Raw genomic sequence first — 15,528 nt, forward strand, 5'->3', positions numbered from 1 at the left:
GACCAAGCTATCCCCAGTCAAGAAGGAGAAATTCTACAGCTGCAATAGCAAATTGTCCCCACTAGGTATCATTACTCTAGATATTATTTTCCCTCACACAAGATCTAGTGTACAAATTACAGTTGAGCTAGTAGTAATGGCAGATTTCAAGATGAAATACATTATCCTTGGTAATGATTACATTATTAATTATGGTATTGACGTCATTAACAGTAATGGCAGATACTTTACAATTAATGGAGATCTCTTGACTAAATTTGAACTAGGAATTACAGAAAAATTTACATTAGAGCAACTAGAATGTAATGCTGTGGAAGCCTCAAAATTCTCTAACACCATATCTGACGCCAGAATTTCACCAGATCTGACACCAGAACAAACAGACAAATTAGTCTCATTACTACATAAACATAAATTGGCCTTTGCTACAGCTGATGAACCCTTTGGATGCATTAAAGGACATGAAGTAAGAATCAATCTTAATACTTCCAGACCTTATCCACCAGCTTTGAGAAAAGCCTCCTACCCAGCATCCCCTAGAAGCAGAGAAGCCTTGCAACAACATGTAAATGAATTAGTTAGAGTGAAAGTTCTGCGCAAGGTTGGCGCAAATGAGAATGTGGAAGTTACAACACCTGTAATCATTGCGTGGCATAATGATAAGTCCAGGATGGTTGGTGATTTTAGAGCCCTCAATACCTACACTATTCCTGATAGGTATCCTATGCCCAAGATTAGTGAAGCAATCACGCAACTCAAGAATGCAAAATTTATTACCTGCATGGATGTACTAAAAGGATTTCACCAAAATGTAATTCATGAAGACAGTAGACATTTGTTGTGCATCATATTACATATGGGTATTTATGAATATCTCAGAATGCCCTTTGGAATTAAAAATGCACCATCTCACTTCCAGAGAATGATGGATACTGAATTCCACAGAGAATTACGTGAGGGATGGCTTATAATTTACATTGATGACATTATCATATTCAGCCAAGACTGGGAAGAACACCTCAAGAAGTTGACCATAGTCTTAGAAAGAGTAATTAAAATGAACATGAAAATATCAATGAGTAAATGCCAATTTGGATTTCAAGAACTTAAAGCTCTAGGACATATAGTATCAGGACTCAGTATAGCTATAGACATGAATAAAGTAGCAGCTGTTTTGCTCAAACCTATGCCAACTAACCTGAAGGAAGTACAGTCATTCTTAGGTTTTGCAAGTTACTATAGACAACACATTAAGGATTTTGCAAAAATAAGTGGCCCACTTTACCAACTCAGTAGTCCCAACACTGCCTTTGAGATGACAACTACTAGAGTGGAAGCTTTTAATTTAATGAGAGAAAAACTTACATCAGCACCAATACTGTTCATGCCTGATCCCCATAAACATTACAGATTATATGTAGATGCCAGCATGGAAGGTTTAGGCGCTGCATTACATCAGATACAGGATTTTGAAGTCCCCAGAGAAGGAGTCATATGCTACATTTCACGCACCTTGAAAGACAGTGAGAAAAGATATGGAGCCAGCCAGCTAGAATGTCTTTGTCTGGTATGGGCACTTGAAAAATTGTACTACTATTTGGATGGATGTGACTTTGAAGTCATTACTGATTGCATAGCCCTTAAAAGTCTCTTAGGTATGAAAACTCCCAATAGACATATGCTTATAAGATGGCAAATTGCTATTCAAATCTGGAGAGGAAGCATGACTATTATCCACAGAGCTGGAAATATCCATAAAAATGTGGATGGTCTTAGCAGATGGTCTCTAGAAAATTTACCAGAGAACCCAGCGTGGGACGGAGAAATTGCTGCAAGAATCATGGCTTTATTTCCCCTTGAGAATGATGAAGATAATCCTGCATATGACACTCCTTCAGAAAATTATGATATCCTTGGTTTACATGTATGTGAAATGGAAGAAGAATTCTGGGATGAAATCAGAAAATCCTATGATACCAATAAGAATACTTCTACCATCAAAGAAATACTACAGAGTAAGTATAAGAATATGGATTTAATTAACTCATTAGAAGAACCCTGGGCTACAGCTTTTAGAGAAGACAGATTTTCCCTTCTTGATGGATTACTTTACCATAGAACCAAACATACTAGTGTGGTAGTACTGGTGCAAAGAGAACATATTAATTTATTTCTTAGAGAATGCCATGATAATATCACTGCTAGGCATTTCTCCGTAGAGCACACTACAGAGAGAATAAAGCACATTGCATGGTGGCCAAACTTTAAGAATGAAACCAAGGACTACTGTGAATCTTGTGAAAGGTGCCAAAAAGCCAACAAAGCTACAGGAAAGAGATATGGACTATTACAGGAAATTGAAGAACCTACTGAAAGATGGTCTGTCATTAATATGGATTTTGTTACAGGATTACCTCCTGCAGGACAAGATAACTATAATTCAGTACTAGTGGTAGTAGACAGATTTTCCAAAAGAACCAAATTACTTCCATGTCATAAAGAGAATACAGCCTTTGATATAGCTATGTTGTTTTGGCAAAAGATAATTGCTGATGTAGGATGCCCAAGATACATTATTACAGACAGAGATCCTAAATTTACGTTAGAATTCTGGAGAGGACTTTCTGATCTATGTGGTACACAATTAAAGTTCTCCACAGCTTATCACCCACAGACTGATGGATTAGCTGAAAGGATGATTCAAACTCTTGAAGACATGATCAGAAGATATTGTGCCTATGGATTGGAATTTAAGGACAAAGATAATTATACTCATGATTAGTGCTCACTCTTACCAGCCCTTGAGTTTGCCTACAATTCCAGCAAACACAGCTCTACCAATATTACTCCTTTTGAATTGGAAAGAGGATGGATTCCATGGTTCCCCAAAGACTTAGTTTTATCTAAATCTGTAACAATACATCCTAATGCAGCAGACTTCCATCAAATGATGACTAAGACAGCTAATTACGCAGCAGAATGCATTAAAAAATCCTTTGAATACAACAAAACTAGATGGGACAAGACTCATAAACCTCATCAGTTTAAAGTTGGTGAAGAAGTTCTTATTTCTACATTTAACTTTACCAACCTCACTGGCCCTAAGAAATTGAGAGACTCATTTGTAGGACCATTTGTTATTAAAGCCTTACATGGAAAGAATGCTGTTGAAGTCATACTGACAGGTGAATTAGAAAGAAAACATCCTACTTTTCCTGTTAGTTTAATCAAACCTTACGTGCCTAGTAACAATGAAAATTTCCCTTTAAGGAAAGACAACATTAAAGTTGTAATTCCAAGACTGGAGAAAGAAGTTGTGAAAATAAAGAAGGTTTTACAACACAGAAAAATCAGAAAAAACAATGTGGACATTAAACAATATCTAGTTAGATATAGTGGTTCTAAAGAAGATGAATGGCTCACTACTGACCAAATTCCAGACTCTGAAAAAGTCCTCAGACAATACAGAGCTGATAAAAGAAATCTTTAATTCTTTGATCAGCCTTTTTTGGAGGGAGGAAGTGTCAGCCACAGAGTACATGTCACAGTACCTTACACGTACCAAGTACCTGCAATTGTTCACATTACATATAGTACATTCCTTTTTACGCCTCTATTACATATGTATATCATTAGATACAAGCTTAAGAATTTACTCCTGTTACACATTACATTACAGATAACCATAGTTAAATACAGTCACCATAATGTACTGTTGTTATGAGAGTTAAGTTACGTGCAACAGTAAGATTACAATACATTGTAATATTACTGTACACGTGAAATACACCAAGACAGGTATCACTCATTTATCCCCTGTTACGCCTCAGTACCTATTTACATAACATATTGGTTATGATATAAATACATAAACAATACATGATGTAATCCAATTCAAAGAGCACTGAATGGAATCAATGATTGGTTATGATCAGCTAGTGTACACAGCTACTGATCCAGGATCAGTACTGATCATTACACTGCCCTGATCATTTCCAATGTTGATCCTCATGAGGATCTGCTTCTCTTGAGCGCTTCCAGTTCCCCCCTGGTCCTGAAGCGCCTCCAAGCGCCTCATGTTCCCTCCTGCTCATTCCCCTCTATATAAACACGCCCCCCAGGACTGTTTATCCCTCAGAATATTATTACAGCAAAGTTTAACCCATACTATAGTTAAACAGTGCTTTCATTCTCACCCATCATTCAATTCAGGAATACTCTCAACTCTTGATTACCCTTACCTTCCTGTAGGTAAAACCACGAACCCAAGTTGAGTTATTCCTTGGATGCCTATTAACACCCTGTGTTGATCTGGATGCGCCTTAATTGAGCAAGCCTCTCAGTCAAGATTACTGATAGAGTGAAACCTTTTACAGGTCTTACCACGAACCCATTGGCCCATCCTAGGCATCTTACACCATCATCTTGATAGTAACAACCCTCTCAGACACGGTTAGTTACATACAGGCTGACAAATGCCCCCTGCCCGGATCCAGCTTACTCAGATCCAACTCAAATGGCTACAAGAGATGCAGCAGCTTATTGATAAAGACATGTCAAACGTTGAGTTAGATCCAAAAACCTCGCAGCGCAAGGAGGTTTCCGAATCTGAAGAGTGGGTCAATTGGAATCTTGCGCACAAGTTTCAGGGCCAGCTCATATGCGCCGCGGCTGAGATGAAGATACCTGAAAAGGCTACTCCCGATGTGTTCGCCAGTTGGAATGCAATAAGGAATAGACTTGGGAAAGGTATGCTTTAGTGACCTGCCTTCAAGCATCCTTTCCGTAGAGGTCTAATGGAGAACCGTCCGTTTTTCATTTGCAGGTCCGATCCTCTATGCCAAGCCTCAACAAGGGAGTTCTGACACCGCACGCCCGCAAGAAATATCGTCCGCTGGACCTGGGGGTGCATCCTTATGATCCTGGAGGTACGCTGACTTTGACTGCGCCTCTAGCTCACTTGGCACTGATCCTGACATTCTTTGAGCAAAAGTCAACAGAAACTTTGTTGCACATTCCCAATATTTTCATGTCCTACAACAGCTACAGACCCCCTCACTTCCGAAGTCATTTCTGTTGTGTCTCCTTGTCTCATGTGGTCGTAGCGGTTTGTTGGTTTTGGAGTATCTTGGGCCCGGGACGTAGGCGTATACCACGTTACATACTGCATGATTTGCATAACCTTTGCAATTCATCATGCCTCCACTTCTAAGCTCTGAGCTCCTGCGAGGCTCGTTGATCAGAGGTATGGGTGCGATTGGTGTCACAATGGCCCTGTCAAGCACAAATTGGCCTTGTCACAGCCTTGCACTTCAGATATGCCCACGGATGCACCTCGGGTGGGTCATTGCGCAGCAGCACTTATGTAATTTGGGTACGCAGGTGCCTAGTGATGGCTGTAGAGTGTAGTCTCAGGTCCTCCCGGCAAGGGGTTGAGGTTGTTTGGGAGTGTTATGTGAGAGGCCAGAGGGCTTCATGAAACACTCCAGACAAAAGGCTTACCGACTGCAGTTTGAAATAGCCCTCCTTGCTTACATGATCAAAAATGTCCACCCTGACCTTCGCGCAAACGTCAGGGTGGACATCATGCAGGTGATACACGCATCTCCAGAGCTTCGCTGTTGGGTCCAATTTGGCCCAACAAGACCCCTTTGTAATTTATTTGCTGTACCTCCCCTTCTTTGGGAACCCATTGTTTCCTGCTACAATATTGTTTATTATTGAATACATAAACCTCCATCCTAGTCATCTCACCGCTTGCCTTTCCCCCCTCCTTCCTCTCAGATGCCCTCAATGTCGTCCTCTACAATCCTCTTTGCATCCGGCAAACCGCCATCCACTGTCGCCGGAATCAACAAAATCTATGCAACTCTCCTCCCCGACTCCACATCACCCTGCGCTTGCAGTATCTCCGCCTTTGTCAGAACCCTCCTCCAAATTGACAAAAAAAAAAGGAAGCCCTGTTGGATGTCTGGAAGATTGCTCCCCGCGTACACAACTTCCACATTGGTTCAAACTTACCCAACTCTATCCTCATGCATCCCACAGACCCAATTCCAGATGAAGCCCTTCAAGCCAAATTGGAGAAAGTCCCCCCTGTCTTCCAAGCCATCTTTCTGCAGGACCTCGCCAACTCAAACTTTCCCGGTAGCACCTTCGCCTGGGACCATCCCTGGGATTCCCACTGGAACCAGCTTCTGGCCAAGTTTGTGTTGAAACACTGGAAGCATGCTTATGAGGTGGGAGCTTTGAAGATCTTTTTCGTGGATCCTGCCAAGGCCAACAACCACTCCATTTCCTATGGCCTCATCCATCGTTGGTTTCTTGGTCGGCAAGAGGGGCTTCAAACGGGTCGTTTTGCGCAAGACAGGGACCTGAAAATAAAGGAATCACAAAGGAGAACAAAAATCCAAAGGCAGGTATGTACACATTGGACACTTGTGCTCCCTCTGAACTAACATCCATTAATATTGATGCACTACCTTTCCATTCCAGGTTCAGGCTCACCGTCAAGAAACCCTCTCTACACTTGGTCTGCCCCCTCCACTCGCATCAATTTTTGATAGCATCAAAGCCACCTCCAACACCGAGCACATCCCTCTGCGAACTCTGCTCAAGTCCCCTGTCATGGAGATCGGCATAGTTTGGGTTATTGGCTGAGAAGTTAGATCAGATTTACAAACATAAGAAGACAATAACCAACGGTCGGTGTGGTAGATGGAAAAGTGAAAAATCAAAAGTTTTTTCTCATACCTATATTTACTCACCTTAGGCCTCAAGATACCACCAGAAGGACCTCAGAAATGGATTCTACGGCCAATTTTACCCCTAGTCACCACTGGAAGTGTCACTGGAACCCTGCTGGATTGGAAGTTACACCCTCTTGGACCCTCATGGACACGGCCAGCCCCAGTCATCAACCTGTAACACCCCTCAAGCCACCTTTCCCAGGTATACACATACTCAGCCCAGCCAAACACATACTCTTTTCTATCCCTCTTATCTCTACTGCATATGCAGGGGACCAACCCCATTTCTTCTGTATTTGACATGTCCCCGCTTCATTTATGCACCCCTTGCAGCTGCGTGCAGTCTTCTGACCCCATTCCTGCACTGCTTGCATTAGTCTGACACCACTCATGCACCCCTTGCATGAAGTACCTCTGTATTTGACATTCCCCGCTTTGTTTATGCGCTCCTTGCATTAGTATGACATCATCTTTCATTTCTCACCCCACTTTCTGCCTGTATTTAGTATCTTCCGACACCACTTGTACGCAGCCCACCAGCTATAATCCCTCATCCAGGGTCCCCCTTGTAGCTAAAATCCCTCACATTTGTCTATATAAGGAGCTCTCTCCCCCCCAGTTGTTTTTCCCTCAGCTCAGTATTCCCCAGTTATTTACATACCAACCCTTCACACTTACCATCACCTTCACACATCACTACAACCCTTATATTTGCAAATAAATACTGAACTCACTCTCAAATCTCACATACCTGTCATCAAACAACTTCATCTGGAACTAGACCAGACCTATCACTTGATTAAAACTTGCCAAGCTTAGCTTGGTGGTTCTTGTTATCTGATAGTATAGAAGGGCAGAGTTTGCACCTCCATCATCCCCTTCTCCATTCAGCAAAAGGGTTTCACAACCACTTTTGAGTCTTACAAGGGAGTCCCCAATGTGATAGGATAATCTTGTTTGATCAACAACGTATAACCGATTTCAATCAAAATACCAAAACCTTGTCAACGGATCTCGACTCTGTGCGGCAAAAGGAATCAAATTCATCAACAAATCTATCAAACTCAACAGCATATTCAGTTATTCTGTTGGAAGACTAGTCAACTTTTAGGAACATCCAAAGGACCGATTACAAACCTCTGAAGAGAAAACGTAACCACCAGATCTGAAAAGAGTATCTCAAAGGAAGCAGCCAGTTATAAAACCTCAAGAAGGGCAAGAGTAAGACCTGAAGAATTTGGATAACTAGGATCCTGTTAGAAGGGAACTTCGGAATTGTTTGAAGAAAACAGCTGTTTATAAAACCTCAAGAAGGGCAAGTGTAAGACCTGAAGAATTTGGATAGGCAGAGACTGTTTTAAGAACACTCCCAGAACGGTAAAGTTATTTATATCAATTATTAAAAGAAAACCCCCAATTTGCCCTGGTAAAGAGACCAGAGACCAGATATTATTGTTTCTTTTTCAGAGCATAGTAACAGTTAGCAGCGGACCATCATAATATGAAACTACACGATCAACAAGAATTGACATGAATATAGCATTTGGCGTACCAGATTTTGAAGATACAATTAATTCAAGAACCACTTCGGGGAAAAGACCTTTTACGGGGACTCCGGCCATGATTAGGAATATGAAAACTACAATGTTGGCTCAAACAAAGAAAGAAAGCAAAACAAGATCAGATAATCAATTCAGATATCCGGCTGAAGAAGACTCACCCAACTCAGATGAAACTCAACCAGAAGAAAATACTTCACAAGAAACAATAACACAGTATGGGATCCACAACACTGAAAACATCCAACAACCTAGGTTTCAGCCTCAATATCAACAACAACAACAACCAGAAACCCATCAACAAATACCTTATCAACAACCAATTCATTATTACCAACCACAGCATGCCTATCAACAATCAAATTACCCACCAGGATTTATTGATGACGATGAACTATTCTATGATGGAAATCAATTCTTCACCTTCTTACGGAAATACGAACAGGCAGCAGATTGGTTTGGTTCAACGAAATTTCAAAGAGCCCTTCAGATTGGACGATTCATACGGTCAGAAAAACATGGTTGTGAACTTGAGGATATGGACGGATACAAAGGATGCGACTGGGATACCCTGCAAACTGAAATGATTGAAACCTGGGGTGCATGGGGTGATGAAATGATGTACACCATTGATGATCTTTTTGAGCTGGCGGAACAACAAGCTTAACAAGGAATTATAAACTATCAGCCTTACAGACAATATCTTGAAAAATTCACCACAATCCTCAAGTATTTGGTCAAGAACAAACACATCAACAAAGAAGACGACCCCGGATTATTATTCTTAAGGGCCTTCTCAACTGGGATTCAACAAAGCATCAAGCGTACTCTAGTCAGCAAAGATCAGCTTCCAAAAGCTAAAGATGGAAATAATAAGGCTCCACTATGGGAACATCTGGTTGACGCTGCGGAAACGGAAATGCAACGGATAGAAGAAGGCTGTGAGGAAGAAAACATCCAGGCTTGGGAACTGGCTTCACTGAAACATAGACTGGAAATAACTTCAACCGGTACCTGCAAATATCCACAACCATCCAACCAACTAGAATTTCCAGAAGGTCCAATAACGGAAAATACGGAACCAGAAATTGATTGTGCGGAACCGCCAATAGATTGTGTGGATGCTGTGATGGATTTTATGGAACCTGTTGTGGAAGTCACAGAAACGGATTTGGAAAATCACTCTCAGGAATCAGTTCCCGAAACAACAGCTTTAACAATCCATCTAACAAACCAGAAACCATCAACGTCATACTTCATGGATACCGTAATGGAGCTTAAACACACTGTCATTGAGATACTAGAATTTGACTCCAATGGTGTGAATACGGCTATCAGCGTGAATCAGGAAGAAATCTTGGATCAATCTGTTCAGCAAATCAAAACCTTCAATCATCAACCACATCAACTCAACAACAACTATAAGTCAAAAATTGAAGATTCCCACCTTAGAGAAACAACTCAGCAAGATCCACAATTTCTTTGCTCCCCTGAAATCAGTTGGATTGAACATATTCACAAAATTCAAAGCAAGATTTTCAACAAGCACCTTTTCAAACCTCACTTGGATCAACATGAAGAATTCTTTAACAAACCTTTACCTCAAGAGCCAGGGACCACAGATGCAGACACTGAAGAAAAGGACAACAACCCCATCAGTCTATGCAACCCAAATATCAAGACTCCAGATTTCAAACCAGCAAGTGCACATACTTCAATCAATCCAATTCCAATTCCAATGCCTGCTGAAGAAATTTTCAAGACTCCGCCGGCCCCGGTTCTGCCAGATATTCAATCAAAACCAACTCAGTTGATTAAACTTCAGGAATATAATCTACAAACCAAAGAAGAATTGGAAGAATCAACCAAAAATCTATCTCAACTTCAATCACATAAGAATCAATCTCTTCTTGTATTTTACTTACTCAAGAAGCTCATTTTTCAACCAACTCTCAAGATTCCACCGGATCGCTTTGGACAACTCCAGGAAGCATTCAACCACCCAAGGCTCCTTGTTGGAATTGGTTAAACAATTATCATTTTTTTTCTTTTTCTTTTCTAAATCATAAAAACAAGATATCAGCTCTAAAATTCTCAAAATCTCAGGGCTTAAATCTTTCAAGTTGGTGGAGGAGCCCACATTCTTTCACAACCTACTCTTTCATTACCGTCCTCCCTCCATCACTATCAAAAATCTTACTTGCCCCCCACTCAAAATCTCTTCAATAAATCTATAAAAAAAATAACCCATCAAACAAAATCTACCTCCTAGGCATGAGACTAAACTGTTTAAACAACAAAAAATCTATCATATTAGTCATTTTTTTCAAGTTGGGGGAGGAACTCACTCTTTTATTTATTCATTCTTTTCCCGCCTTCCTCCCTTCACTCTTCTTCTATTTTATTATCATCCTCCATCATTAAGATCAATTCACTCACAATTCAAACTCAAATTCACTTCTTCAGAACTCACACTCTTTTTTTTACCCCCTTTTTTTTCTTGACCTTATACCAACAATGGGAAGTTACTTACGTTACGTTATCCAGCGGGATTTTCGTAACGTAACTTCCCACCGTTACCAGATAACGCGTTATCGTTATCTGGTGAAATATTCCTGCGCTATTTTGGATAACGTAACAGAGGCAAATTTCCGCCTTGATGCCGCAAAAAATAACGCCGATAACGCGCTAACAGCGTTATCTGGCGTAAAAGCACCGTAAAATAGGCAAAAAACTCGCGTTATCCGCACTTTATCCTCCTCAGATTGCGGGGGACAACGTAACAGGTCTAATAAAACAGAAAAAAAATCAAAAAATAACGTAACTAAAACAATGCTGCCGTTAGCACAAGGATAACGGCACCAATTTAGTTACGTTATCCGTTACTTTTTGTTACGGATAACGTAACTTCCCATTGTTGCTTATACTCTGAACTCACTTTCTTGAAGGTTGAGGACAACCTGCTAAGTTGGGGGAGGGGGCTTTCATTTACACATGGGATTCAGATTTTCCAATTTTTTTTCAGCCAGATCAACATAAAACTTGAAGAACAAATATTCTGGTTAATACTATCTACTACAAATATGTGGTCAGGAAACATCTACTCTGGGTTTTCAGTTGCGACTGGGATGGCTCTCTTTTGCAACTCGGATCAGTTTCTATTCACTTGGACGTTGCTTTACTCAAAATTCAATGGACACCAATTTCATAACAGGATACCTGGACCCGGATCAGCTTGGACCTTAATCAGAACGGATCAAACAAAAAGAATCACCAAACTCACCTGCTCGGCGGCGGACAGATTGACTACAAAGTGACAATCTGTATCTGGGAATTGGCGTCGGACTCGACGAGAACGGGAATTCACGGATCATTCGAAGGTATCAATTCAGTGCTTGAAAACGACATACGACACTATAAGCCACCCAGGGACGTACTTGGGTGGTCGCCCCCGCCGTGGAGGCTCTGTTGCGGATCGGGTAGGACGCTAACTTAACTAAGACCCTCTCTTTGTGGAGGGGGGACGCCGTCCCGCAGGGACCCTCCGAAGGAGGGACTTATACACTATGCGCCAGTGCTTGCCCTACTCTTTCTTGTTTTTTTGCTGTTTTCCATTCTATTGCTTGTACCTCCTCAGTTTTGAGGAATAGCATGAAGGTTCCGCTGAGCCAAATGACCCCTTCCTTCTCCTGCATCTTGTAGGATATGTAGCATTATTTTTGGACCTTCTCACCATTTTTTACTGTCATAATAAGACTTTCAAAGTGCTCAGGTTTGATGGCACCACTCCCTGTACTCTGACTGGTGGCTTTACATTACATAAGCAGCCTGCGGATGTATTGCCCATGGAAAACAAGGTAAAAGACCTATTTTGAAGTGAGTGGGACACTTGATTTTTGGCACGCTTGTAGAGAAGAAGCAGGCAGTCATGGCACACTGAACAAGAAAAAAAAAGGTTGAGTGGATCAAATTTGATAGTGTTTCTAAAATAATGCCCTGCCAAATGCCAAAAAGAGTAGGGCGGGTAGGGGGGTATACGGCGCAAGTCCCTCCTTCGGAGGCTCGCTTCGCGAGGGGCGCTCCGCGCCAGCCAGGCTGCACCAGGCCCTCCGAAGAGGGTCTTGTGTTAAATTAGGGTAGGACGCTGGCGCACAGTTCTATGAAAAGGACGGCCGGATTTTTTGTTTTTTTATGAAGATTCAAAGGCTGTAGTACTTAAACAATTGGATATGCGAGAGCGGGTGAGGGGAAAGAAAAGGGACTGGAAAGGGGGATCTTTTATACCTTTCCAGTACCTCAGGGAACCACTCACTCAGACCCCGAACGCGAAACCAAGACTCCTATTCACCCTGACAGCAAGACCCACGGGTCACGGCCAATGATATCGTACAACTACCGAGCTCAGATCGGGCCGAACTGAACCACCTGCAGGGCAAGCGCACGACTCGCCAGCTCAAACGATGGCGTTGGTGGCGGCAAAGCTTAATCTGGCAGCTAAGAAGGCCATACACGACTCGAACCGGTCGTGTATCTCTCCCTGTGACTACCTACTCAACCTGCACAACGGAAACCAAGTTCTCTAATTAAGAGATTGGAGACACTTGGGGCCCAATTATAAACAGGTTTTGGGATAATATTGGGAAAATTTTCAAATAAGTTTGAAAGATCTTTTTGCTAACTTTTTCGGGATTGAAAATCTCAAAACACCCCAAACCACCTCGGGGAGGTGGTTTGGGGAAAAACTGGATTATCAATACTGTTTTGAAAGCGATTACAGCTCAGCAGGCCCGCCATAACACATAAACTTGAGTAAAATGTGTATGGCACATATTTATGTAACGTCTGCCCAGCTGCCCGACCCACATTTTGATCCCCCCAAAGAAAAATCACCGCGATGAATCCTCACAAGGCTCCAATGACCCCTCACGACACACCAAGCAACCCTCCCGACTACAACCGACCCCAGCAGGTTTACCACGAAAATGAAGATGGATCCTGGCCAGTCGCGTTGGATACCCTTCCCCCGCCGCCCAGCCAGTACGGACCAACTCCCCCCCAACAACATTACCCTCGACCTCAGTACCATCAGCCAGGTCCCCAAGCGCAGTTGATCGCAGGCCACCAACCTCAGTACCCGCACCCGCCGGGTTCACATATCCTTCATCCACTCGCTTCCCACCAGCAATATCCCCCTCCTCAACCAGCCCAGGTCCAATATCTTCATCGCGGCCTTGCCTCAAATATGCCGGCGAACGGCCATATCCCACAATTTATGGACATGATACCTGGAAATGGGAATACTCTTCATTCCAGTCTCGCCGCGAATTTCCCGGCTAGCGTTCCGAACCTACGCCCCTCAGTCTTGGGGCAAGTAACCCCCGTTCCACCGCCCGCGACTGCCCCAGCAGCCCTTGAATCGGCGCCCGTTATCTCTGCCGCCCGGGCTCCTAACCAGTACTTGAAGGCGCACGCCAAACGCAAGGCCAACCGCACCGCGGAGGAAGTTAGTCGGGCGGAAGATGCAGCCGCCGTGTAACCCTTGCCCAGAAGATTAAGCAAACGGCCGTCAAGTCGGCCACTGCTGTGAAAAAAGCCGCGCTGAAGCAGGCTCGGGGGGAGTTCCAAGAAGCCCAGTCAGTCGCAAAAAAACCGCGGCACATGTGGTCGGACGCTTCATCCCTTGAGCTCCTACACCTTTACAAGACCATCAAAGATGAGCATACCGAACTCGACAATAAAGTGGCGGGTTTTATGAAATTCGTCAAATATTTTGCGAGTCAAGAATCCGAGAAGCAGCATTTCCCGCTCCTTGCATCTCTAACTCTGGATCAGATGACCTCTCGTTACAAGGCCATCATGGTAATTTACCGGGTAAGCCATTCTCCTCCAGTTGACTGGCTTGTGGTTTTTGCTCTGACACCAAACTGGCTCGCAACACACAGAAAGTCAAAGATATCATTGATCGTTCGGGCAGCGGCGGTTTACATGTGGCCCTGGAATCAGAAGGGCTCGCGGAATCTGTAAGTTAAACATCCTTCCGAATGGGTGACAGATGTGTGTATTTCAAACTGACATGCAACATACGGGTTGATGAAGTTGTGGGACTTTCTGCTGGAAATGCACAGCGGTAATCCAGCCGCCGACGGCTTTGGCCAAGGGGAATTGGGCGACCTCCCGGCTGAGCCCAATTCCGAGACCGGGGATACCGACTGGGATGATGGCAAGGGAGCGCCCATTGCAGAATCGGAAGACGAGGTGGATGTCTTGCCCCCGCCACCAGCTCCAAAGCGCAGGAAACAAGGCAAGAAATTGCGGCCTTCGGACCAACTGACCGCCGCCGAGCAGGCGATGGACTCGGCTACCAGTGATGATGACCTCCGGGATCCCCCAACTGCTACTTCTATGCCGAGGGCGGCGAGTACTACTGCAAAGCCCACATCGACCCCAACCCCGGGCTTGAACCCTAGGAACGGCCGCCCTCCGGCTGAAGGGATTAGCGTGCCGCGCCGCCGGGGCCGGAACGAGGAGGCCCCGAAAAAAACCGACCCCGAGGCGGCCGCCATGAAGGCCATGATGCTCAAGTCTCAGGAAACCGCAAGCACCTGGATGAACGATGAACGGATCCGAATGGAGGCCGCGCGCTTAGAACAGAGGCAGGAGGCCATGGAAGACCGGCGGGCCATGGATGAAAACCGAAGACAAGATCGACGTGACGCCGAAGCGCGGGCAACTCACATGGAGCAGGTCCGCCTCGATGCAATAGAAGAAGCAAAACTAGATCGGAAGGCGGCCGCGGATCTTGCGGAGGCCAAGGAACGTGCAGAGGCGGCAAAGGAACGTTCACGCGAGGCGGAGCGCAAGGCAGATCGAGAGTTGGCCTTGCGGCTCGAGGAGTCCAAAGAACGTCAACGGGAGGCTGACCGCAAGGCCGAGCGAGAAGATGCCAAACTGGAGCGTGCGGAGGACGCCCGGCGGTAGAATGATGATCGGGGACGACAGGAGCAATCACGCCAGGCCTTCGAGGCCACCATGATGGCGGTTATGGGGAACTTGGGTTCAAGGCCCGCCAACTGACTGGGCCAGGACAGTCCTGGATTATCCCTTCACCTTTTTTCTCTCGCTCTTGGTTTTTTTTTTCATCTTGCATCTCGATTGTCTCTAGGTGCAGCCTGATTGTGGCCAATACTATCTAGTGTTTCTGGCAACGGTGGGCCGCTACG

The 15,528-nt window shown here is 44.0% G+C and overlaps 1 protein-coding gene across 1 annotated transcript; it reads left to right on the forward strand.

Annotated features, from left to right (window-relative positions):
• Positions 1-13,202: 13,202 nt before the first annotated feature.
• Positions 13,203-15,286, forward strand: PtA15_12A335 (uncharacterized protein; the record flags this gene model as incomplete). The annotated part of the gene is made up of 4 exons (XM_053161933.1): positions 13,203-13,811; positions 13,856-14,179; positions 14,251-14,328; positions 14,405-15,286. 4 exons carry the CDS (start codon positions 13,203-13,205, stop codon positions 15,284-15,286), a joined length of 1,893 nt encoding a protein of 630 aa, XP_053025901.1.
• Positions 15,287-15,528: the final 242 nt, after the last annotated feature.

This window comes from Puccinia triticina, chromosome 12A (assembly GCF_026914185.1).
Source record: "Puccinia triticina chromosome 12A, complete sequence".
In the NCBI taxonomy this organism is placed as follows: Eukaryota; Fungi; Basidiomycota; class Pucciniomycetes; order Pucciniales; family Pucciniaceae; genus Puccinia; species Puccinia triticina.